The 26,552-nt window shown below is 44.7% G+C and overlaps 1 protein-coding gene across 2 annotated transcripts in view; it reads right to left on the bottom strand.

Annotated features, from left to right (window-relative positions):
* sfmbt2 (Scm like with four mbt domains 2) overlaps nucleotides 1–25,734 on the bottom strand; it is a 34,278-nt gene extending 8,544 nt beyond the window's left edge. The window contains exons 1-13 of one of the 2 annotated variants that reach the window (XM_056578411.1): nucleotides 25,559–25,734; nucleotides 20,784–20,990; nucleotides 18,800–18,894; nucleotides 14,844–15,084; nucleotides 12,609–12,629; nucleotides 6,944–7,032; nucleotides 6,277–6,541; nucleotides 4,796–4,893; nucleotides 4,148–4,249; nucleotides 2,941–3,171; nucleotides 1,678–1,804; nucleotides 1,073–1,186; nucleotides 266–308 (exon numbers count right to left, since the gene is read on the bottom strand). In XM_056578411.1, coding sequence (XP_056434386.1) covers nucleotides 266–308; nucleotides 1,073–1,186; nucleotides 1,678–1,804; nucleotides 2,941–3,171; nucleotides 4,148–4,249; nucleotides 4,796–4,893; nucleotides 6,277–6,541; nucleotides 6,944–7,032; nucleotides 12,609–12,629; nucleotides 14,844–15,084; nucleotides 18,800–18,894; nucleotides 20,784–20,874 — 1,517 coding nt within the window. In that variant the 5' untranslated portion in view covers nucleotides 20,875–20,990; nucleotides 25,559–25,734. Of the gene's footprint in view, nucleotides 1–265; nucleotides 309–1,072; nucleotides 1,187–1,677; nucleotides 1,805–2,940; nucleotides 3,172–4,147; nucleotides 4,250–4,795; nucleotides 4,894–6,276; nucleotides 6,542–6,943; nucleotides 7,033–12,608; nucleotides 12,630–14,843; nucleotides 15,085–18,799; nucleotides 18,895–20,783; nucleotides 20,991–23,236; nucleotides 25,534–25,558 lie in introns of those variants that run through there. The other variant, XM_056578412.1, reaches the window with a different exon arrangement.
* Nucleotides 25,735–26,552: the final 818 nt, after the last annotated feature.

Raw genomic sequence — 26,552 nt, 5'->3', positions numbered from 1 at the left:
CATCACCGAACACTGGTAATTAGAGGCTCTTAAAGCCATAAAATAAACCACAGAAACAACGGGGAGGAGTTTCATCGAGGAGTTTCATGGCTGAAGTCTGTGTTTGTGTGAGTACGAGTGAGAGAATGTGTGTCTGTGTGTGTGTGTGTGTGTGTGTGTGTGTGTGTGTGTGTGTGTGTGTGTGTGTGTGTGTGTGTGTGTGTGTGTGTGTGTGTGTGTGTGTGTGTGTGTGTGTGTGTGTGTGTGTGTGTGTGTCTTTTCTTACTGTTTTTCTGGCTGTACCACTGCTATCTTCTTCTGGTTCTGGCCTGTGGACAGGAAAGTAAGGACATTAGGGACCGGAAGTATAGAAAGCCAAAGCACAACCAGCATGCATTGCTTTGTTATATCAGCAGAACTCAATACCCAAGTGGGATTTATTTGTTTGTTTATAAAGGAATGATAGGACTTTGCGTGTGTGTGTGTGTGCGCGTGCGTGTGTGTGCAGTATAGTGTAGGGGGAAGAGTGTTTGACTCCCAGCCAAAAAAAAAAAAAAAAAAGGTACTGGGTACGCAGTCTGCCTGCCGGCGCCCTTGAGCAAGATTCACAAAACTGATTCTTGGTGGCATGCATCCAAAATCATTATAAGTGGTTTCGGACACAATGTCTTTAATGATTAATGACGATCCGTCCATGTCTTCAAGTGTCTGAGTACAAAATGTAGGCTTCTATGTTCTTAAAGGCTATTGGGACAGAGAGAGTCCAAAAAAACACCTCTCCCCCCAGCCCAAGGCTGGCTAGGAGATTTGTGTCAGATACCAGGACAGTGTGTGTTAAACGCAGGCCAACTTGGTGTCCAAAAGACCCAGGCATGCATGCCTATTCATACTCTGCCAGTACACGCACTCTCATCCAAGCAAACCCGGACACATGCACAAAATAAATCTAGGTCACATAAGATGACAAAAAAATAATTAGGGCCAAATTTTCCTTCAGTGTGACTGTTGCCTGTGTTTGGTTATATGTGTGTATGTGTGTATGCGTTTGCGTGTGTATGTGTATATGTGTGTGTGTGTGTGTGTGCGGACGTACAGACGGGCTTGTGAGGTGTAGTTAGCGTGTAGCCGTTAGCTTCACACCAGCCCACAGGGAAGATGTCCATAGACTCCACATCCGCAATGCATTCTGACAGCCCCTTGGACACACCTGCACGCAAGAGAAAAAGAGAGAGAAAGAAAGAGACAGTTAGAAAGAGAAAGAGAGAATGAGGAAAAGAAAGAGATAGTGGGATTAGATGCTGTCACAAGCACACAACTCCAACACGCATATCTCAGCACAAAAAAATAAAATTGCATTCCCTTTTCTGTGAATTTGTATGCACTTAAATTATTCATGCGCTTTTTGGGCTATGTCTTCATGATAATGGACTTGCTGTAAGTCCACAAAATACACATTTTTTTTTTTATTTAATGTAATGTAGTAATGGTATGACCTACAAAAATACAATCTCTTTTTTCTTCAATAACGGTCGATTCAGGGGTTAGACCTTGATCTCTGCTATGCATACGTTAGGTAAAAGAGAGTCTTACAGTGTAAGCTTTTGGGTAAATTATTAATATGGGTAAAACTGAAAATAGTTTAGCTCAGTTGATCTTTGCATTCTTCATTCACTCTCTCTCTGTCTCCGTCTCTCTTACCTTCTAGTAGCAGCCACATCAGACGACCTTTGACCTGAGTGACCTTGGCCACGCAGACCTCGGAGGGCACCAGAGGGTTCACGGCCTCCAGCCAGGTGTCCTTGGAGAAGTCCCGGTTCTTCCACTCCTGGGAAGGGGCAAAGAACAGATCAGAAGGCTCATTCACGCAGACACAAACAAACACACAAACATCCACACTAACTAACCGTTCCAATAAGACAACGGTCCATCACCGCGGTTACCAATGACGGAAATTTGATTTGATGATGGATGGGATCATTTTAAGGATTTGCCAATGTGTAACTTCCAACTTGTACGGTTTGAGAATCAGGGAAGAATCAATAACTTTTGAGGGGGGGGGGGGGGGTTCCACATTTGTAGTGAAGTAAAGGAGTTTTTTTTATCTTGTTTACCTCCTCATGACCCCTGCACCATGACTATGCTGTGTCATGCGGTCGCACTACGGTTTTGATCCATTGTAAGCATTGCGTCTCCACATATCCCCTCCTCCACTAAACAGGCAAACTCTAGCTGCTTAGGTCAACATTACTCAAGAATTAGAACCACAAATGAGTAATTGTAATCTAATTGGCATTCCTTGTTTTAATTATTAAATTATCCTTGATTTAATACAAATATATATCTTTATATATTAAATGAATACATATAGAAATATCTTTAGATATTAAAACACATTATTTTAGTGCATTTGTTGACCAAAACTGTCTATGTAACCATGTAAGAAAAGGGTTATCTTTCCCAGTTTCTGGAAACAACATGCCGTCAATGGGCTTCAATGCAAGAGGCCCTCACTCAGCCTACGGTCTGGGTCCCGTAGTGATGCTGAAACAGCAACATAAAAAGAACTGCTAGTATAGGGCTGTGCAATTAATTTAATTTTGATCGAGATTTTGTTTTCTGGATTTTTTTTAAAAATGTATTTAATTATTTTAAATAAATTATATATAAATACATTTTATTTTCTACGTTTATTTTAGTGATTAAATGTTTCATAGAAATTACAGTACAGCTGGATATTTGAAAATTGTGTGTATTTTTTTAAGGGGAAATTTCAAAGATTCCAATTACAAAGTGTTTTTATGGGAGAGAAATGCTCAATTAATGTGTCATGTTTTCAAACTCAAAAATAATCACTTCAATAATAATGATTTCAATATTGACCAAAATAATTGCTAATAATCTTTTCACAATCTAGCCCCCCCAGCTCCCACACGTCACATGTTGCCGCTGGAGACCCCTTACGTCGGGGAAGCAGGTGTCGGGGGCCGCCTCCGTCCCGGAGTGCTTCAGGTAGTCGGCCCAGTCGAAGTCCTGGCCGGCGTAGCCCCCGGGCCGCTCCATGCCCACCCCCTGCTTCAGGCTCCACTGCACGGGCAGGATGCCCGGCGTGAGGGCGGAGCACACCAGCGACGTGGGCGTGGCCTCGGGCGAGAGGTCGTCCGCTGTGACCTGGAAGTAGAACTCGTCGTAGACCTGTTGCGAAGGAGGGGGGGGGGGGGGGGGGAAAGAGAGAGAGAGAGAGAGAGAGAGAGAGAGAGAGAGAGAGAGAGAGAGAGAGAGAGAGAGAGAGAGAGAGAGAGAGAGAGAGAGAGAGAGAGAGAGAGAGAGAGAGAGAGAGAGAGAGAGAGAGAGAGAGAGAGAGAGAGAGAGAGAGAGAGAGAGAGAGAGAGAGAGAGAGAGAGAGAGAGAAAGCGAGACAGACACAAAGACAGACAGATAGTCATACACAAAGAAAGATAGGTTGAGGCATTGGTATTGAAAAGGCAGGGCAGCGCATTGTTCTTGTATGAGTGGATTTATGAGTAACTCATTGACATTCCGGTGATTTAGGGACATAAGGAGTAGGTCCTCTCAAAGTCCATCCTCAGGGCACCAGCGTCTGTACAGCGTCTGTTGTTTGTTTGAATGTTGGGTTCCCAGTATTTACATCATGATCTCTGTTTGGTTGCCTTAGATCTAAAGTGGTCCTTGTTTAACTACAATACCCAGAGGTCAATCTTTTCAAAAATGATGTCAGCATAAGTGTCTGTAAACTATTCCAAAAGATCACTGATGGTAGTTAAAAAGGGTTTTCATAGTTGCAACTGTTAAATATAATTCATTAGTACAATTCTGGTTGGCTTAGTCAAATTCTACACGTTGGCAACGTATCGCTCAGCACACAGACGGGCCTGTCTACTGAAAGCTTTTTTCCCCACACAGAATCATATAACAACAGGAAGAAAAGTCGGGTTTCCCGGTAAAGGTTACAAGAGAGAAGCATGAGTCATCCACGATAAACAGAAGTGGTGGTCGTTCAGGTTTACTCGTCTGCGATAAAATGCAAAGCCCTTCCAAGTAAATTCAAAAAAGGTTCACATTAGGACTGTTCTTTAGAAAAACATTGAGTCACACACACCGCCTACTCGACCTGCTCCCCCCCCACCCTCCCCTTTCCCCATTGGCTCACCTTGGTGACGGAGACGGGGCAGATGCACAGCGGTTTCCACGGCGACACCATCTCGAGCTTCATTCCTGTGCTGAAGGAGTGCCTGGGGGGGTCCGTGTGGTCCTGTACGAAGTAAAATGAAAATGCAATCAGGCAGGCCCACTTCCTCTTTGTGCGTCTTGTCACGGTTTTTAATGCGTCACACCAGCATGTCTGGTGGATACATTATCGAGCACTGTGCGTGTGTGTGTGTGTGTGTGTGTGTGTGTGTAGGTGTGTGTGTTTGTGCGTGCGAATGTGGGTGTGTCCAACAAAAGAAATACAAAGACATGAAAACAGGTAAGCCGAAGCCTGGAGGCGTTGGACAAGAGGTGTGTGTGTGTGTGTGTGTGTGTGTGTGTGTGTGTGTGTGTGTGGTGCTGAGCACGTCAACGGGGCAAATTGATGGGCAACAAATATGTAACTTGGAATTAGCAGTAAATGAAGACATGCGTTTATGATCAGGCTCCATGAAATTAATTGACCAGTGAATACCACACACACACACACACACACACACACACACACACACACACACACACACACACACACACACACACACACACACACACACACACACACACACACACACACACACACACACACACACACAGGGGTTGGGTGTCTCACCTTGAACACCTCCAGGGGCAGAGGCTTCGCCTGGGCCTCCTGCTGTGCTGCTTCCAGGGCCTCCTGCCACTCGGGGGCGCTCTTCAGAGACCTGAGCTCTGAGACAGACAGACAGACAGACAGACAGACAGAGAGAGACAGAAAGACAGACAGAGACAGACAGACAGACAGACAGACAGACAGACAGACAGACAGACAGACAGACAGACAGACAGAGAGAGAGACAGACAGAGACAGGAAGACAGAGAGACAGGCAGAGAGAGGGACAGACAGACAGACAGAGAGAGAGACAGGCAGAGAGAGAGACAGACAAACAGGCAGAGAAAGAGACAGACAGAGAGAGACAGGAAGACAGACAGACAGACAGACAGAGACAGACAGACAGAGGGACAGGCAGACAGACAAGACACAGAGACAGAGGAATAAAACCAGGACAAGGTTTAAAGACATCATGAAATTAGAAAATGGCCCGTTGACAAAAAACATGCTCCTCATATCACAAGATATCCTCCCGTTTAGTTTTTCTCTCTTTCTTTAAATGCTATCCCAGCCGCTCTGCCAGCAGGCTTTTAGATATCATCTAAAGACTTTAGATATTTATCTAACGTCTGATTTGTGAGGGCGGAATTAAATCGTGTCCAAACACAAAGTCCACAGCCTGTAGTATCGTCATCAGCATGAACGCCCCCCCGCCCCCGCCCCCGCCCCCGCCCCCGCCAAAAAATGTCAGTTAGAGAAATCAGTTTCAAACGAAAGATGGTGCGTGCATATTGTTAGGCCGAGACAACAAGTGTGTTGAAGGACTGGTTTTTAACGTTGCAATAACAAACAACAGCGTGCCGCTTCTGGCTGGCCAAGGTGTTGACACAAGCTGCCATGATGAGACTCTTTAGTATGCGCCATCGCACGCTCACAGCTATCTCACCACACATTTTTTAGCCAGCGACGCCAAACTATCTACCAAGGAGATGAATTAACAGAGTCTGCCTTAGAAAAACATCTCCCCTACCGGGCTGCTAGCTTTTGTTGTCGAGAAAAAACAGAATAAAAATGAAATTAAAAAAAACAAGGAGGATTATGGATGAAGGGGAACAGCGCCAGCTGAAAGAGTCGGACAGTCACCCCCCCCCCCCTGACGACCCCCCACGCTCGAGGGTCGTTTCTTGTGTTTTTCTTTCACAACCGAAAGAGCAGTGCTCTCTTTGAGAATTTCATTTTAAATTTCACTGGATTTCAAAATTCGATTTCATTGGCTGTTGAAGGGACAAACTGCCAATATGTTCACGACTATATTCAGTATGCCCAGGCAATGTCATGAAACACAACGGTTCAGCCGTAATCGAACATAGACCGGACTTAATGAAGTACTGCATTTTCTCTGACTACACTGTTGAGACATAAAAAAAAAAAAAAAAAAAAAAGGAAATCAAATATAACGTTGTCATGGAGACATAAGGCCCCGCCCCCTTTCCCCCTCTCACCTGTGGGCGGTTCCAGAGAGAGAGAGTTCTCGCTGGCCCAGCCAAGTGGGCGGAGCCTGGTGTCCAGGTAAAACAGCCAGAAGTCCCGCCCCTGCGGGTCCTCGTCTCCCCCTCCCCCCCCCAGGCCCACGTAGCGCAGCCGCAGGCGCCCGCCAACGTTGCGGACCACCCGCGCCGGCCAATAGAGGGCGGGGCTGGTGGGGTCACGGACCTCCATCAGAGAGGCCTCTACCACCAGGTCCACCGTGTTCTTACCCCTCATAGGCTGGGGGTCGGGGGGGGGGGGGTGGAGGGAGAGAGGGAGGGCGAGAGGGAGGGAGGGAGAGAGGAAAGAGACGAGAGGCAGAATTTAATACAATAGAAAAAGAAAAAGAGAAAAACGAAACAGCGCAGCAAGACAAAAATCTCTTGTTCTAGCGGAGGCTGGCATATTTTGTGGCAATGAGCCCCTGAAACACAACATAGCCACTGTCTGCACAGAGAAACCCCCAGCAGACTCAGCAGAGCCCTCTGATATGCATAGACCCTCAAAAGGAATAAACAAAAAGGAAGAATAGACACAGCAAGCTGAAATACGTGATAAAAGGTTAACAAAAAAGGAAAACATTAACAAAAAAAGTAGATCCGGATCTTAAATAGTTTCAAGTGAGAATGAGTGCAGTCTCACCCCTTCCAGTAGGTTAGCCGGCGCCGTCCGCGAGCCTGTTAGCTCCTGAACCAGGAAGTCCGTCCAGTCGCTGAACTTCTCCTTAATGGCTACAGTGGAACACACACACACACACACACACACACACACACACACACACACACACACACACACACACACAGACACAGACACACAAAAACAAAAAAGCGTTAATATTATCAAATAATCACCCAAAAAAAGGCATAATGAGGTGCTATACAGAAGGATGTTATTTGGACTGCAAAAGGAAAGCATTCATGAGTGCACATGCACAACAGTGGCATAAGAAGGAAGGGGTGTTTACACACACATGCACGGAAGAGTCTTTATCCTTTTTTCTTTTCATGTTTTTCCAAAAAATGCGTCTGTGTATAATTCAAGCCATGGTCGCAGTCGTCCGATTTGCCCGCTGTAACTTGATTCCCACAAGACTTCGGTGTCACCAGCCATAACCCCCTGTGTTCAGCGGTCCACCCCCCCCCCCCCCCCCCCCCCCCCCCCCCCCCCCCCCGCCCTGAACCACCAGCATCGGCATGTTTCCGTCTAATATTAGTCAGCGATTTCACTCGAAAAAAGAGAGAAGGAATCTTTGTTTCTTAACAAAGCGACTTGGCACGCAGCCCGATCCTTTCCCCGACACAGTCTGCACAATCTGGAGCGGAGATAAGCCGCGGGGCTTTTCATTTCAAAGAGGGAAATATAACAAGCTCCATCCTCCATTACTGTCGGGAAACGAAGAGTAATAATAATAACATGACAACGACGTCGAACAAATGGAGAACAACAGTCAATTTGGGGGATTTTTCATCCTTCCTTGAGTTATTGTGTAGCCGACATTAATCCCGTTTGGATTGGTTAGAGTCCCAGGTAACCTACATACATGATTTGATTCTAACTAGGTTAATAAGAGTTTTCTTAGAATCTAGTTCACATGTGCCAAACATTATTAAACATATATCAGTCAATCTATTGATGCAAACTTCAGCCTCACAGTTCCTTCTCTGGATCTGTTTGGGGGAAAATGTCATCATCATCACAATACTAATTGTAGTCACTGCGCACGCCACAATGTTGACCAATAGCACAAAATTACCAACAATCTCACTCAAACTTAGGCACTTCCTTACTAACTTCCTTACTACATATAGCACAAAGATATGCAATGTCTGTTTTTCCGGCGTCATACAAGATAAATCCAAATAAACTAAGTATATTCAGGTTGCTGAAATTGTTGGCGTTATTAGTAGGATGAATAACTTGCCATTTCACAGGTTGCGTTTTATGTGCTTAAACTAAAAATAGGTTTGAAGCTTGTAACTAGATTCTTACATGGTAATGTTTGAAATAATACAGGGAACACACTGTGGTTGTTGTGCTTGTGCATTGTGAGTGGAAACGGGACAATGGCTTTTAACATAACAACATAAATGTAATGTTAGTGCAATGTTATTGTCTCCATTATACCGTGGATAGAATACAGACGTTTCCATCAAAGGGCAGACCTACTCCACGGAAATTACAGGAATTAACAGAAAATGAAATAAAACCAAAATGGTTATATTTCTTACTTGTCTATATTAGCTAATTTCCCAGGGAAATACATCGACATAAAAAAGTAACCGAGAGGATCATGTTTTTTTGAGTGAAATGGAATAAGCACCGCCGGTTGAACAAACTTCGGTTTTACAGTTATGTGACAGTCCTTCAACAGAGGTATGTCAATCAAACAGGCTCATTATCATATTACCGCCCCGCCCAGTCAATCATGAGAAAACTTTATTTCTTTCATGGTTGATTATTAAAAAGATTTTTTAAGATCAACTTCGGTAATCAGTTTTGCATTCTCTAATTCGGCGATAGACATTAACTTAACAGACAATTATATACAAATTTATGAGATATCCACATTAAGTTTAGAAGTATTTGTTCCTCAGTTCAAATGCGTCAAGTCAGTGTTCTGAATTATAATTAAATCATTGAATTTTTCCACTGTGGGCTAATCAATAATCTTTTATCCGGCAGCTCTCAGACCCGTCCTTTGTGAATCAAACCAACAGTCCTACATTTGTTTCGCTAAATAAAATCAATGATGAGGAATGTCATTTTCCCTGTGATTCTAAAAACCCTTTGCCACGGTTCAGCCTTGGTTGAATACAATCATTTGGCTGCTGATTATATCAATATTTTTTCTTTGAGGCAACCGGACAGCTAAGACACACACACACACACACACACACACACACACACACACACACACACACACACACACACACACACACACACACACACACACACACACACACACACACACACACACACACACACACACAGACAGACACACACACACACACACAAATACACACACATGCATGTCGGTTGATGTAGCAGTGTGCAGAGAAACTATTTTGAAGACGGCCGCCTGCATTACACAGGAAGCCATTTAAAACACAGGCGGACAATAATAGAGATAGAGAGAGAGGCAGAAGTCTCTTCTCCCTCTCTCTCTCTCTCTCTCTCTCTCTCGCTCTCTGTTTTCCACGCCCTTCTCTCCCCCAGGCCATGTTGTCACGATGGAGCCTCTTATATCAACAGTAATCTCTCCGTTTCCCCCCCCCCCCCCCCCAAGGCTGAAGAAAAACATTGAAGCGGAAGAAGACCATTTTCACAGAACAAAATAAAATAAAATGCATTATTAACCTTGAGGAGCATCCCTGTCTTTCCCCCCTCTCTCTTCCCCTAACAATCCCCCTCCCTCTCTTGCTCTCTCCCCCTCCCTCTTTACATACTCTCACGATACACATGTGTAGCGAGACAATCGCATAAATAAATGAAAAAATAAACAAACAAAATGACTCAGAGTCGTTTGCGTACGTCGTTCCCGCCCCTTGTGTAATGGAGTGTTGCTGTGTTTGTTTTGGTTTGTATTTACAGTTCCCTCGTTCTTTAAACACATGACGTTTAATGCGCCATGTGAAAGTTGATGCCATAACGACCCGTGTACTTCAAATTAATCCCCAATGGAGGATCTAACGTAGGAGAGAGAGGGAGGTATGTGTTTATGTGCCTTTGTCGCACAGAAAAACCCAGATCCCGTTGATCCAACATGAAGGCCGAGAAGTAAGGAGAATCCCGTTGACTTATGTGTTGTTGTTCTTTTCCTTTTAGTTACAAAGCGATGAACGGCAAAGCGACTATGCAGTTACCAAGACAATTTGTCAACAGCAAAGAGGGGAAGAAATGCTTGGATAATAATCTGATTTATATATCCTCACTAACTACCTATCCTCTTTTAGTCTTACAGTTTCCCCCTTTGTGCAATGATTTAACGCTTCTTTTGGCATTTTAACAACCTGGGTCCATAGCAAGAGAGGGCAGATCAGAGCAATGTGTAAAATCAATTCCCTCAGGAGCTAAGTGTTAGCCGTAATTGGCCAACTCTCCCGCGGGCGGTGTGTGTGTTCGTATGTGCCTTCATGCATGTGTGTGAATCAGGAAGGCCAAGTTATGTCATTTCAATAATACATTATGTGCACACTCTGTAGTGTCTTTTGGTTCTGTTAAAGTTGTATTTGCATGAAGCCTCATGTATATCTGACTAATCGTACTATTTGGGTATTCCCTCCTTTTTAAAGTGATTGTTAAAATCTGCAATCGTGGCTGTTTTGTGCAGTGCACTGAGCCACTACTGCACATCCGGGATTAGCATGACTTGAGAAACACACACACACACACAAACACACACACCTCATCTCTGACGTTGATCTGCATCAGGCCCTGGCAGGAAGCTGTGTGGTGAATGCATTATGTCGATTCTGTGGGGGGTGGGCCAGACTCTGAGGGCCGTATGCTAACATACAGCCCTAAGTTCTTCTATATGCCGATGAGACTACTCTGTGCGTTGTATACCGTTAACGCTATAGGAATGGGGAATGTAAAAAATACGGCATATACATACGCACGGGTGCACTAACAACAGCACGGGGGCACTGAGGAAAAGACACACACACAAAAAGGGAAAACACTCAAGGAGAGCGCTCATGCTGAAACCAGCGTCTCACTAACCCCACTCTGAGCCCAGCCTGAACAGGCTCGCCAGCTCCCAGCCCTCACCCTCCCCATTGATGTTTGGTGTTAATTTGTGTTTGCTAGATACACACACACACACACTGGGAGCATAAGCAGCTTTGCTTTTCAGTGTTTTCCTCCGGCCCATGGCCTTCTTGCAGAAATCTTTGTGCATAAAAAGGGGAAATTGGCACTTTTTGATCTGAAAATTCACGTGCATTTATAAATGTTTTGCCAGTTTGCATTTTAGGTGGTCTGCAAAAGTTCTTGATGACAATTGAGCGGAACAACTTAGGTCAAGGGTTGGGAAGCACTGCCGGAGGAACCACGCAACAACAACACAAGGCAGAATGGCTGAGAGCCGGCGCGGGCATCAGCCTCTGATGATGTAACTATTAAACAATTTAGTTATTTATACTTTTATTGAATTATTTGATGATATGGTATCTAAATAAGTGACGACACAGTGTCAATTTTGATAATTGCTGTGCTGATAAGTGCTAATGCCCAAAATTGCATATTAATGGCCTTTGCTCTTGACCGGTGACTCGGATTCCCTCCAAATCGCTGGAGGAAAGTGATCTCAATGCCCCCTACTGACTGTTACTGACTCACAAATTGTCGGAAAAAAGGCGGATTTCTGGGGAAGGGCAGTGCATGTGGGCTGTGAATACCTTTTGGGATTTGGGATTTATGCATTATTATGTCACTAAAAGCACTGATAATTGAAGAAATAAACATGTTTTTTTTCATATCGCCATGATTATCGTTACTGAAAAATTATTTACCCTGAAATATCAGGATATAATTTAAAGGTTATATCACCAACTCCTGGCAGCTATGCTATCTACGCTATAGTGCGTAGTTCCCCCAAATAGCCTCCTCTACCGTTGCTACACGCATGATTGATTGTTTCATGCCGACTTCACCACACTGATACCACACCCGCTCGCACACTCCGACACACACACACGCACACCAAAGGTGGAAAACACTATCACAAAGCGATAGTGTGCTTCTTGGCCGCACTGTGGCACATGCACTATCATTTGTGCACAGCTTGCTCCAAGTCAGTGCTTAGAAAGAAAAATAACATTTACCGAATACTCTATTGTAGTGTGTTTGTGTTTAAGCACCCCATTTGTGTGTGTGTGAATCAATTTTAAAGAGAGAATGGGAGCAGTAGAAAAGAAAGAAAAAAAGAGAAAGAGACAGAGGGAAAAAAAAGCCAAGAGAAAAAAAGGGCAAGAGAAATAGCAGCGTTGAAGGAATTGGCATTAGGCTCTGGAGGCTAAACATCTTAGACTAGAAGAGAGACGGTGAAGGGGAGAACGGTCACCACAACAAGCATAGCATAGCATAGCATAGCATAAAGTAGTGTAGCATAGCATAGTGTAGCATATCATAGCAGAGTAGTATAGCATGGCATAGGGTAGCGTCAATTAGCATAGAATACCTGACATGCAACAGCGCCAGGGCTTAACTATCATAGAACAAGCCACACAAGTCATATACGTTGCATAGCATGCTAAGCAGAGTCGACAAAGTGGTCAGTCCAGAAGCATCAGAAAAGCTTCCTTACCTTTTCTGAGGTAAAGGTTATCTGAGAGAAAAAAAAGAAAAAAGAAAATAGAGATATAAGCAGTGACTCATCATTATTATTTACCATGTTTATATGAATCAGAAGGACACGCCCCCGCTAGCCACCTCAACACTTCTCAGTCACACTGACTCAGCAACACACACACACACACACACACACACACACACACACACACACACACACACACACACACACACACACACACACACACACACACACACACACACACACACACACACACACACACACACAAAGAAGTATTGTGTTTTTCTAAACAGTATGTTTACATGTTTTGGAGGGCATCACTTTATAATCGTTGGTGAATTCAGGCAAAAATTAATAATCCTCAAATTTGGGACCAAAAGGTAATTTAAAGAAATCAGGTTACATTTTCCCCCTTTATTGTTATCGCTTCCTGGTCTTGGTATTTTCAATGCCACACCACCAATCAAGCTCGTAGTGTCATAGTGTCATGTTGAATATATTTGAACACATTATATTACTAAATTCCATTACATCTGATTAAGTTAGCTGACGCTTTTGTCCAAAGGGACTTACAATAATTGCATTCAACCACAAAGATACAACCCAAAAAGTATAAGAATAATGAGTGCTTAGACTTAATCACATAAGCAAACTGCTTCGAGTGCTACATTATAGAAACAGGAGATAGAGAATATATAGTTTATTCATGACATTCAACTCTTATGAAGTGAAGATAAAATATACAACGTCTCATGTAAATTAAATTTAGAACAGACAAGGCTCGGTCTGTACCGCATGCAAATGGGTGAGGCGGATGTGTTGTATGTTTTCTAAGGACCTGGGAGGGAAATACATTTGACATAAATATTCAATTTCTAGACGACAAGTCTGAGCTTGTACACCCATAGGTCCCCGATCGGGGAAACATCACCCGGCTCGTCAACATGTCCACCGACAAATCAATGAGTGAGGCCTTAGCACTCACGCCTTCACACGCACACACACACGCACACGATTTCTCAAATCAAAAAAAAAACATTAAAGCTTTTCCTTTCTCGTCTGAATTCCAAAATAGCGAAAACAAAAAGCAAGCCACGGAAAAAACAGGCAGTTTATTAGATGCGCCATGAGAGATAACTTCTACACTTCAAAGTTTGAGAAAGCCAGCCATCTGCTTCAGTAGCACGGGCTGAAGAGGAAGTTGAGGCAAGGACAACCACCCCCACCCCCTACCCCCTACCCCTCACCCCTCACCCCTTACCCATCCAAAAAGGTCTTAAATATTTTTTATAAATGACACTACGAAAAACAACCCCTTTTCCGTTGGCCATTTCAGACAAGACACACGCACCCCCCCCCCCCCCCCCAACACACACACACACACACACACACGTTGTCTCCATGGCGATGAAAGTGCACACGCTACTCATCAATCGCGGTGTGTGTGTGTGTGTGGGGGGGGGGAGGAAGAGCGAAAAATAAATGGCCTGACCGCACCGAAGGGTGAGTCACCATCCATCTACGATGTGGAGCAGGTGAGGAAGAAACATCAGGAAACACACACACCACACACACACACACACACACACAGTCTACTTTAACAGAGCCTCTGCTAATGCTTGGCCTCCCCTCCTCCTCCTAGTGGTCTTACTGTGATAGAGGTGGTGTGCAAGGTGTAGAGAACACCATGGCTGCTTTTATTAGAGAGCGTGGGGGGGCAGTTAAAGCTAATGGCCAATGGACACACACCTGGAGGGAAGTCAGAGTGTGTGTGTGTGTGTGTGTGTGTGTGTGTGTGTGTGTGTGTGTGTGTGTGTGTGTGTGTGTGTGTGTGTGTGTGTGTGTGTGTGTGTGTGTGTGTGTGTGTGTGTGTGTGTGTGTGTGTGTGTGTGGAGGCATCTACTTGGGTATACTGGAAGGTCTAGCTGCAGCCTTAGCAGATGGAAGACCCCCTCCCCCCCCAAAACCCCCACACTCTCACTCTCTCCCCCTCGCAACATTGGCCATTACGGTAAAAAGAACAACCTGTTTTCACCCCTCTGCCAATAAGAGAATAAGCCAGCCAGCTGTTTCCCTTCAGACACACACACACACACACACACACACACACACACACACACACACACACACACACACACACACACACACACACACACACACACACACACACACACACACACACACACACACACACACACACACACACACACACACACAGCACCCCCTTACCTTGTGGGGGCGCGAGGGTCTTGCCGTTGGCCGTGCACCAGCCCACGGGGTGCAGCTCTGCGGTCATGACGTCGCACCAGAAGTCGGCCTTGCGGTCGGCGCCGTAGCCGCAGTAGCGCAGCAGCAGCAGCTGGCCGCAGGTGGTGACGATGGTGGCCACCCAGTAGGTGTCGGCTCCGGCCCGGTTGGCCACCTCCAGCTTCATGCCCGGCTGGAAACTGCTCCGCAGGCTGGTCTCCACCTGGCCAATCACAGGCCCCGAAAAGAAAGAGAAAAAAAAAATGATGAAAAGAGGAATTTAAGAAGGAAGACTTGAGGGTTGTTAGCATTGGCTTGTTGTCCTACATAGATATATATACTGACATCATCGCATTCGGCTTCTAAGCATGCGTCAACAATGCCGCCATCTTGCCGCGGGGTAACCACCCAACACAATGAATGAACGTCCGATGGGGCATAGGTCTTTTCCAAGTCACAATCACTCTATATCAGCTCCCTTCAAGGCAATCTTAACTGCATTGACACATACGTTTAAATGAACAGCCCAGCTCAGGCGTGTCTATCTATGGTTGACCTATGCTTGGTACTGCGGGGGGACTAACCATGTAGATTTTTGTATTCAAACTTAGTTCGCTCCACCTGGGTTGTATCGTAATAGTGTTGTTGCATAGCAGGTGTAGAAAACAGATTTTAAAGACTAGCTTGGTCTACAGGATCAACTGGCACAATTTTTCCTTTTCCTCTGATTAATGAATAATGGAGAGGAGTTTATTTCCGTGTTTTCTTTCCACCGGGCTTCAACTCAGTCCAAAGGGCCATTAGTGGCAGTTTGTGGCAATTTATACTTTGAGGGGGTGGGGGGGACATAGTTATCTTTTTTTTTAACATACATACATATATATATATATATATATATACATACATATATATATATATATATATATATATATATATATATATATATATATATATATATATATATATATATATATATATATATATATATATATATATATATATATATATATATATATATATATAGTACAGTAGGTAGGCAAGGCACCTTAATTTATGTAGCACATTTCATACACGAGGCAGACTCAAAGTGCTTCACGAAGTAACATCACACAATAAAATGAAATAGTAAAATAAGATAGATAACTTTAAGATTTAGCAGTTAGGCAGAAGGTCTGTTTTCCCCTCTAGTACATAGGGGAAATTGTTTTTTTGTTGAAAATGTATTGCTTAGTTTGCAGACTGCTATTTGTGTGAGGGAAGCGCTTTGCATAGTAGAATTACGGGAAACTACTCCTCAGTAATCGCCTCTATTAATCAGCTTTAGAACCGACAAAGTAGAGTACTCCAGACTACGATAAGGCCAATCAACTATCAACAAATGGGTCCAAATATTCCAAATTCCTGCCGTGGGGTTAGATTCCACACACAGAATTCCAGCTACTGCTACTTCTTCCTCCACTTGTCCAAACAAATCAACGCGCTGCCACAGAAGGGCCATGGTGGCTCATGGGAAATTGAGTTTTTATTTCTAAAAAAGCAGCAAAGCAAAGACTGCTTGACATCCCTGTGATTCCCGCCTTGGGCTCCCTGAAATTTGGTTCTCCGCGCTCGGGCCGAGACAGGTGGAAAGAGAGAGAGAGGGAGGGAGCGAGAGGGGGTAAACTAGAATGGGGGAGGGAGTGTGTGTGAGTGTGCAGGGTTTTTTCCATCCAATACTAAAAATGTGAAGCAGGGAGAAAGCCGGGAGTGAGTAAGGAAGAATTTTTGGAGGTTTTTAATTTCCCAGACATATAGGCGGCCTCAACAGCAGTCCTTCAGACACACACACACACACACACACACACACACACACACACACACACACACACACACACACACACACACACACACACACACACACACACACACACACACACACACACACAGTGGAAAAGGCCATCCTCTTAGACATAAACACAATACAAACAGGCCTGGGCACTTCCTGCTCCAACAATGCAAATGTGCTGAAAGACTCTGGCCGGCTTATGTAAGAGAGAGAGAGAGAGAGCAATGGGCGGCAGTGTGTGCCAACGTGTGCGTTGGTTTGTGTGCGTTTGTTTGAGAGAGGGGAGAGAGAGACGGCGCAAGAGAGCGAGAGAATGCGTTGAAACCCAAGAGAAATCACTGTTTCAATTTGTCCTGGCTCCAAACAGAGAGCACGAGGGAAACAAGGGGGACGGGAAGGAGAAGGGAGGGAAGGAGGGAGGGAATGAGGGAGGGAGGGAGGGAATGAGGGAGGGAGGGAGGGAGGGAGAAGGAGAATAAAATCTTGATGAGAGCAAAAGAGACAACAGCAGTGAGTGACACAGCGTCTGTTAAGGAAAATTTGATAAAGAACGGCGTGAGAGATGAGAGAGAATGAAATAAGATGGAGAGATAGAGGATGGAAGAGGTGTGGACGAGAGAGAGAGAGAGAGAGAGAGAGAGAGAGAGAGAGAGAGAGAGAGAGAGAGAGAGAGAGAGAGAGAGAGAGAGAGAGAGAGAGAGAGAGAGAGAGAGAGAGAGAGAGAGAGAGGAGAGAGAGAGAGAGAGAGAGAGAGAGAGAGAGAGAGAGAGAGAGAGAGAGAGAGAGAGAGAGAGAGAGAGGATGGGAACGCCACAGTTCAAGGGGAAAATTCACGCTTGGTTTGTTCCCGACTCACTGCAACTCAACCAAGACGAGAACCCAGCAGTCACAGTCTCTCCCACACACACACACACACACACACACACACACACACACACACACACACACACACACACACACACACACACACACACACACACACACACACACACACACACACACACACACACACACACGTTATTCTCTATGCAGTTTATCACAAACAAAATCTAACTTGTTAAATTCATCCAAGCATTTAAAGAAAAAAAGTAAACAATAAAAAATCCCAATGAATTACGGACAAAACTGCAACACTGAATGGTAACACTCGTAGAACACGTTGAGAAATAACACGGAGCGGTTTTACCTAGAAACCGTTAACAAATACCGCTCGCTAGCCAACGTCCCTGGTGCCGTGCTGCTCTGACCTGGAATATTCATTATTTAGACCGATTTTAGAATCACATTTTAGGGGGATTTCGAGTAGATATCTCTACCTCACGTCAACCACAGATAAAACTTTACAAAAAAGGTAAACCGAAAAAACTGATTCATCTATCTATATATATCTACAGTACATCCATCTATCTATCTATCCATCTATCCATCTATCCATCTATCCATCTATCCATCTATCTATCTATCAATAGAAGTCTTCCTCATCACAATCACCAGTGTGAATCCTGTGATGTAACTGTCATGGCGGTGGCGGCTTTGGGACCGAAAGGCAGATTATATGTGTGCAACGTCTGTTACGTGAGACGAGGCAGGGAGTGACGTAAGGCCGGCCTCCCCATTTAAACACTGGGGGTATTTGTGGTGAGGTTGTGGGGCTGTGTGTCAGCATGTTTGTGTGTGTAGAAAAAAAATAAGTGTAGGCCTACTGAGCTGAGAGGTCACTCCATTAGTTGTTGCACTTTCATTTGGAACAGACGAGATGTTTGTTTACATTTTATAACAAAATAGAAAATGGCGGGTCTGTTTTTCCATCCTTCTATATACCGTGGTTAGGATACTGCTAGGAGGAGTGTGCGATGCCACGATGCCAAGGACCAATGTCCTTGGCATCCCATAATAGCCCACGTACAACGCAAAAAGAGAGAGAATATTTTGCTTTGTCAGAACCCAAAACTACAAAGCTAAAGAACTACAACTCCCAGAAGACCCCTTAACACAAAAGCCCAAAACGGTAATACTGTTTCTCTGTACCAAAAAGACAAATAAACAAATGACCCGGCGTTAAAAAGGTGCGTTGCATGTGCGATGAGCCGCCCCGCCCCCCACCTCGACTCACGTGTTTGAAGGCCGTGTGTGGGGCGGCACTGGTGCCCGACTCCTCCATGTACTCCTCCCAGTTGAACTCTGCCTCCTCCTCCGCCGATCCGCCGTCTGATTGGATGTCGTTTCGCCAAACAGGAAGTAACACAGAAACTCATTAGTCGAGTGATTCCATCACTCGCCTAATTTGAGGCGAGGCACGATGACAATATTTTGCCAGTGGTTTTCATATGTTTTTTTTTTATCAATAAGTCAATCTGAAATAATCCTTAAAAATGTCGGAATAGCTGGCTTCGGAATTAATTGCTTAATCACTTCTTCTCATTGTGTGCCTAGTGACACGAAATACAGAAAAATACAAAGAGAAACAAAAACAAATTGTGTCTTCATGAGTCTTCAAATTTGTCTTCAAATTGTGTCTTGCAAGTCCTAATGAGTCAGCTCGGAGCGGCGCCAATACACACCAACGTGTATATAATTACACACAGCATATGCAAATTCTTCCAAATAAGCCCCTCCCCCTTGCATATAAATATAAACACAGAAAACCCAAGCCGCTGAAGGCTCCTGTGAAGGAGAAAGCACTTCCTGTAGCCTGCTGGAGACAGATAGAGTGAAGGTGTAACGTGTCCGCTTTATCCTCCACCTCCCTCTCCCTCTCTGCTTCTCTTCGCTGTGGGCGAGAGAGTGTGTGAACGCACGCACGCAGGGAGTGTGTGTGTGTGGGGTTGGGCGGGCCTGGGATGTATGATCCCGCTGTGTGACTGATTGTCTGGGCAGGCCACCGGGGAGTGGGCCGTATGAATAGTTTGGGGGTCTCCAACCTGTTCCAGGAGAGAGAGAGAGAGAGAGAGAGAGAGAGAGAGAGAGAGAGAGAGAGAGAGAGAGAGAGAGAGAGAGAGAGAGAGAGAGAGAGAGAGAGAGAGAGAGAGAGAGAGAGAGAGAGAGAGAGAGAGAGAGAGAGAGAGAGAGAGAGAGAGAGAGAGAGAGAGAGAGAGAGAGAGAGAGACCTGTATTTGGCTTGCGGAGCATGTCTTGTCGCCCACACGTGATCAAAGCCTGACTTTTGACAGTCACCTGTAATGCTTGGAAGGAAAAAAAACGAGAAATCCCCCAGAAATCCCCCCCCAACCCGCTCTAGGCCAGATTCGGCAGTATGTTCAGCTGACGCATATGTGTGGGTGAACTCAATACCAGGGACATTTTGGAGTAACTCCCGAAAGAAATTCAACTTATGCCGAAGGCTTCATTTCTTGTTTTGTTGATATCTTTGTCTTCTCACATTTGTGGAAGGAAGTCTTTTTCTTACAGTGAGACTTGACCTACAATGTACTATCGTACGCCGGTTGGCTTTGCCATATCTAGATTTCAGTTGGTGCATTTGCAAGCACAAGGTGTAGCCATCTGAATCATAAAAAAAGTATTACATGAACACAGATCCGTAATAAACATTTGACCGACTTAGCAGCAGGCTTGTGGCTTCCCCTAAACGAGAAGCGACTGCTGCAGAATTGACAACTTCCCGTGCTGTCGGCCAAAGGCAACATTCCCCTTTTGGTGAGTTTCTTACACTGACTGTGTCATTAGCTTCTTTTAATCTGATCAGAGAGAGACAGAGCGATAGACGGTGAGAGAGAGAGAGACAGAGCGATAGACGGTGAGAGACAGACAGAGACAGAGACAGAGACAGAGACAGAGAGAGAGAGAGAGAGAAAATGGGAAAGCGACAGGCAGAGAAAGACAGAGGGATGGAGGGACCGAGACAGATAGAGAGTGAATGTTGCAGCGTTAAACAGAAAACTACAGCAGCGGGGCAGGGGGAAGTATGGTAATGGTTGGAGAGTGTTTTGCTCAATTTAGATAAATGATTGCTTCCAACCCCAAAAGTCTGCCTTCAATCTGTAGACAAGTTGCCCCTTACCCCCTAAAAGAGTTCCCCGTAGATCACTTCAGAGTAAATAGGCAAAATAGGAAAGTGGTGATTGGTTAATGGGCCTCACCCGTGGGTATCTCTTCTTCTTTTCCATTGGTGGAAGGGTGGAACCTTCCGGCGGCCCGAGCCAATGAACGGTCGTGGCTTCGGTTCTGCATCCTGCGCCCTCCGTTGCTCGGTGAACTTTTAACTTTGACCTTGTAGTTGTTTTTGTTTGTTTGTCAGCCTGTTGTTTGACTTCACTGCATCGCAGCACTACATCCACACTAGGCAACTGTAAAAAATACAAACATTTCAAATGATATACGTTATTACTTAAGTCATATTTTTCGTTTTTTTGTTTTCCATATATTTTTCGTGAATTGTGTAAAAGTCTTATTGAACGAATTAACTGATCTGAATGATACTGACAAGAAAAACAAAATAAAACGTGCCTGTGTCAAAATGCATCCACCTGTTCACCGTCTAAAGTCTCTGCCTCCCTCTTCCCTTCTCCCTTTCTCTTTCGCTCTCAACCTACATATGCGCATGACTGGTTGGATTAGATTTGCATACCACTGAAACAAACTCTTCATCCGATCACCAGCCTATGCTTAGACAATAGAGTAGAAAAACAGGCCTGACACGAGCGGCATTACAGAGGTGCGGGTACAGATTATGAGCAGAGTGCAGCTGGCACAGATGAGGAACTTTAGTTTCCGGGAGAATAAAAACAGCCCGATCTATCAAACACACGTTTGCAATCCAACCTCGACTCTGCGTAACGTTTCAGTTACTTTGGGATATAAATAACAACCGTTGCAGTAATCAAAGAGAGGAATGCATTTAAGTAGAAAGCAAACTATTATTATTTTTAAGTCTGTCACAGTAACTGGATAACTCCATTGTCTTCATTATTTTACATCTCTACTATGCAGGAATGAACAGCCTCAAATGCCAGTAACCAAATTAGAATCTCTCTCTCTCTCTCTCTCTCTCTCCCTCTCTCCCTCTCTCTCTCCCCATCACCCAGGGCTACGCTGATCGTGAGTCAGCCATAGAGTCGCGCTTCCACCCACACTTCTCCTCCAGCACACCCACAATTAACTCTGTGGCAATCCATCCTGAAAAAACAAGCGTCAAGGTTTTTCCCTCCACCATGGCCTCCATCGGCTGATACCAGCCCGTGGCACAGAGGAAAAAAATGCCGCAGGAAACGTCGCAGCTTTGGTGATACTTGAAAACAGTGGTTTTGTGGAGTTATTGAGATAATGAAAGATAAAATGTTTATGAAGATAAAAACATTATAAACAGGAATAAAAGTGTGGAGGCCTATTCAGTTCCCTCTTCAAGGTCTGTGGCCATTCGGGTACACAGCCAGAACAACAACAAGAAGAACAACCACAAACGATACAGACACGAGTCCTCAGAGGTCACTCTGTGCCCCCAACCACTCATCTGCATCCTGTGATACCACCGAGGACAGCCACACACACACACACACACACCTCTCCCTATCGGTAAACAACGAGATGATGAGCTAATTTGTTTCCCATGATGACCCTCTGTCCCCTGTCCCACTCACGATCCCCCCTCCACATATTCCTCATACCATGTGTTTAGCAACAGCTTTGCTTTGCTGGAGCAATGCAAGACATGAGCATGTCACTCACACGCACACGCACACACACACACACACACAGCTTGTAAACACTGTTAGGAAGTCCCATGAGCCTACCGGGAGTGCTTGATGAAAACATGTCTGACTAAATGTGAATCAAAGGGTTATTAATCAAGGACAGCAGGGAAGGGAAACCCTGTATGCTCCCGGATGATCTGTTTTTTCAAAGTCATCAAAGCGTCAACGTGACAAAACACACAGATTGTAACATTGCACGGAAAAGCACTAATGCACTCAAAATGTGCCAGAATGATCAGACTCTGTGTCTTCCACGGACAAATCCACCATCGGAGAACGAAGCACCACGAGGAGCCCTGATTCATGAATGAAGTGCAAGAACAAAAAAAGGGTGTAATTGAAATCAACAAAAGCAGAATGCAACTGATGTTCACAACGTGTGTGTGTGTGTGTGTGTGTGTGTGTGTGTGTGTGTGTGTGTGTGTGTGTGTGTGTGTGTGTGTGTGTGTGTGTGTGTGTGTGTGTGTGTGTGTGTGTGTGTGTGTGTGTGTGTGTGTGTGTGTGTCCAAATGACCTGCTGTTAATCCCATTCTTTTTTGGAAATGAATCTCAAATGGGACGAAAGTGTGCGCCCAGATTGGCGAGGACGGGAGTACCAGAGATTAGAAGAACCCTATTTGGTACACATAATCCCAGGGCCGAGCGGGCCACTACTGTTCTGTCCTCCATAGATGGAGGAGTTGGGGTCTCAACTGATTAGCACTCAGACGACCCCAAGCTCCCCCCCTCCAATCACACACACACGTCCCCCGGGCACCGTACACACGTTGGTGTCCACGCCTTTCCCCTGAAGCCAAGTTTACAGACGATTAAACAGGAAAGGATTTAGAGAGATTAGCTACCAAAGCACACATGCCTCCGCTCCTGCCCGCGTTTTGCCGCTCGTTAGTCCGACATGCTGTCCGTCATCTGTTGGGGGGACGCGGACATGCTGGACTCGAATTTAGAATTTCCTCTTATTTAGGAAACGGGAGACAATACTTTTTTTTTTAAACAACCGTGATTTCAAGATGGACTCGCTGTACATGGTTTTCAAAATGTCCTTCAATGATAGAAAAACTAAAAAACAAAGGACAGAAATGTGGTTCCGGAAGGTCAGCCCCAATGCTGCAAAATAACAAACGTGCGCACAAGACAGAACTCGCTGTTCATTAATGAACAAGCAGAGGAGAAAAACGGTGAACGGTTCAGCACTATGCTAAACCTGTTTGGCTAAAGTGCTGAACGCTTATTTGGGGCACCGCAGCATGGAGATGTTGCCATGTTTTCCTGAAAGCATTTGTTTTCCACTTCATAAAACGACTGACTTGGGAGTTATTTATTCGTCTGCGACTGAGGTTGCCCATGTGACGTGTGAACTCAAGGGTGAGCTTGTTCACGTTGCAAATGTGCTCGTTCAATAGATCTTAATCTGGGAGTACTGAAGAGCCATTACATGGTGGGGGGGCGTTCAGTGGTCTCAATCATCCCCGTTCACGGCTATCTCTCCGCGCCTTTAGGCCTACAATATCCTGAAGTCTTTAAAAAAGAAATACCGACCGGACCGATTTGCATACAATGCGTTATCAAAAAACCAACCCCGTGATGAGAGTGTGGTTTGAGGAGCTGTTGAGCAGCCTGAAATCCTCAATATTGTGGAGCAGACCCAATGAATTGAGTCTTTTAGGAATTGGAAAACACGGTTGGGTGTTGTGTTGTGACACATTCCCGAATGCGCTTCACACATCTCCTGTTATGGGACAATATGCATAGACCTACCATGTTTTGAGCAGTCGGCTTAATCTAAAAAGGCAAGGTGGAGTCTATTGATTAGACAAATGTAGGAATGTATTGTTCGGATCCATCGCATGGACCTCGTTGTTTCGTTCTGCTGACGATTTTAATCCGGACTCGGAGGCGGATTCCGCCAAAAAAAACGCAGAGCTCATGTAGAATAAGAGAGCTGAGCGGAGGATTTGCAAATCGCCCGTGGAAATAAAAAAAATAAAAAAAGGGATAGGTGGAATAACCCAATTATCAATTTAATCGTTAAATAGTCACCACCACTGAAACAATGCACACAGAATGCGAAACTGATCGAAATGAAGAACAATCCATCACACAAATTAGGCCGATATCTAAATGGGGGTTTCACCACATGGGGTGAAATCCCCCCGTTCCCAGTTCACTTCAACTGCCAAACACAACCGCCTTACAGGCTATCCACGCCTTATACAGAACCCGATATATATCTATCTATATATTTATATTCGGAAAATGCATAATAAAAGTAAAAGAGGAAACGTAAACGTGCACGCGAAGCCACACGGGTGCACGGTGCGCCCGGGCTGCAGGTCATGTGTGTTTCCCACTCCAGCTCATGTACTTTGCACACTCAAAACTGCAACGGAAAAAAACTCCCCCGGAGTCGCCAAACGCACACTTTAAATTTAATTCATTAAAGCTCGTGTGTGCGCATCAAAAGAGACATCGCCCGCTCTGCAATGTGCCGTCGTTTTATTTTTTCCTTGTTCAGAGATTTGTATGCGCAGTTTTTGACACACATAACCCGCCATGTTGAAAGTGGTTTGACATTTAGGCAACGTCCGGTATTTTTTCGGATGACTTTCACGCACCTTTGCGCGGAAAAGGCGGTGACTCAACAAGGCGAATGACCGCAATAAGTGAATTATGCAATATAAAAATATTTTTGGTTGAAACATCCACCATTCATTTGGACCCAAAGAAACACTTGGAGTGAGATAAAAATCTGTCTTTGAGGCGGGTTTTTGGTTGTGTTATATGCAAAGGGCCTATTAAACTGCGTTTTAATAAAATGATTGAAAACAACAAATATTCACAACGAGCAGGAACTATGCAGCAAAAAAATGATATCGAAAGTGCCACGAGTCGACGTGTTCATCAAAAAGTGAAAGCTATAATTAGGCGAGACACACACACACACACACACAAACACACACGCACACATTCACTTTTAACAACTTGGCTCGTGAACGCTCTAGTATTTCTGTTTCTACACAAACCGCCTCGGAGCACTTGAAGCTTTTTTTTTGCCAAGCAGGAAAAAAACTCTCTCGGTGCTCGTTTCGTTCGGGAAACGCATGTCCGCAATCGAAATCCACTTCAAATACACAAAGAAAACCTAAAGCTGTCACCTGTCTTACCTCGATGAAGTTTTTCTCGCGTCTAAATCCTCCAGACCTTTTCCCTTCGTTCTCTGAAAGCGAGCGAGCGACGTCTTCAGCTGCTGCTGCTGCTGCACTCCAAACCCTCCTTCCAATATGGCATCTCCGCTCTGCGCATGTCCAAAATAATTCGACAGATATTTTTCTAGCCAACTCCTTCGTTGACCTTTAGTGCAGTTGCAAACAAATTTGTTTTGGCCAATTATAAATAGAGACGTTAAAGTCCCCACCCCCTTTTTTTTGTGCTCGTTCTCTCCAATGCAAAGAAGCTCACACACACACACACACACACACACACACACACACACACACACACACACACACACACACACACACACACACACACACACACACACACACACACACACACACACACACACACACGCACACACGCAAACACACGCGCACACACACGCACACATCGGAAGCGGGAAACGCATTAAGCCATATTTTAGAAGACTTAAATATGTCCATTGCCTATTGAAGAAATGTATTCCTGGTTACCCAAACATATTTTTGGAGGAAATCAAATAATTGTCATAGTCCACGCCTCGTGACACGGAAAAAACCCACAATAGGTTTCCGTTTCACATAGGCTAGCTAGATCATGTAAAGGAAGTGCTTGATAATTTATTGCGTTGGCAGAAAGGGGAATTCCATTTTATCCATAGGAAAGTAACCTATAACGTTTAAATCTTGGAGTAGGCCTATATTGGTTTTGACTATCAAGGTAGGCTACTATAAAACACACACACACACACACACACACACACACACACACACACACACACACACACACACACACACACACACACACACACACACACACACACACACACACACACACACACACACACAGAAAATCGCTGCGCATTTGGGTTATAAATCATTGAAATATTTAAATGTAACCTTCCTTCCTATTAAACAAGAAGGCAATTATACACGCCATTGATTAGCTCATTGATATGTGAAT

Source organism: Gadus chalcogrammus, chromosome 19, assembly GCF_026213295.1.
Source record: "Gadus chalcogrammus isolate NIFS_2021 chromosome 19, NIFS_Gcha_1.0, whole genome shotgun sequence".
Classification (NCBI taxonomy): domain Eukaryota; kingdom Metazoa; phylum Chordata; class Actinopteri; order Gadiformes; family Gadidae; genus Gadus; species Gadus chalcogrammus.
The sequence above is the reverse complement of the archived record's forward strand: the minus strand, read 5'-3'. Positions and strand labels throughout refer to the sequence as shown.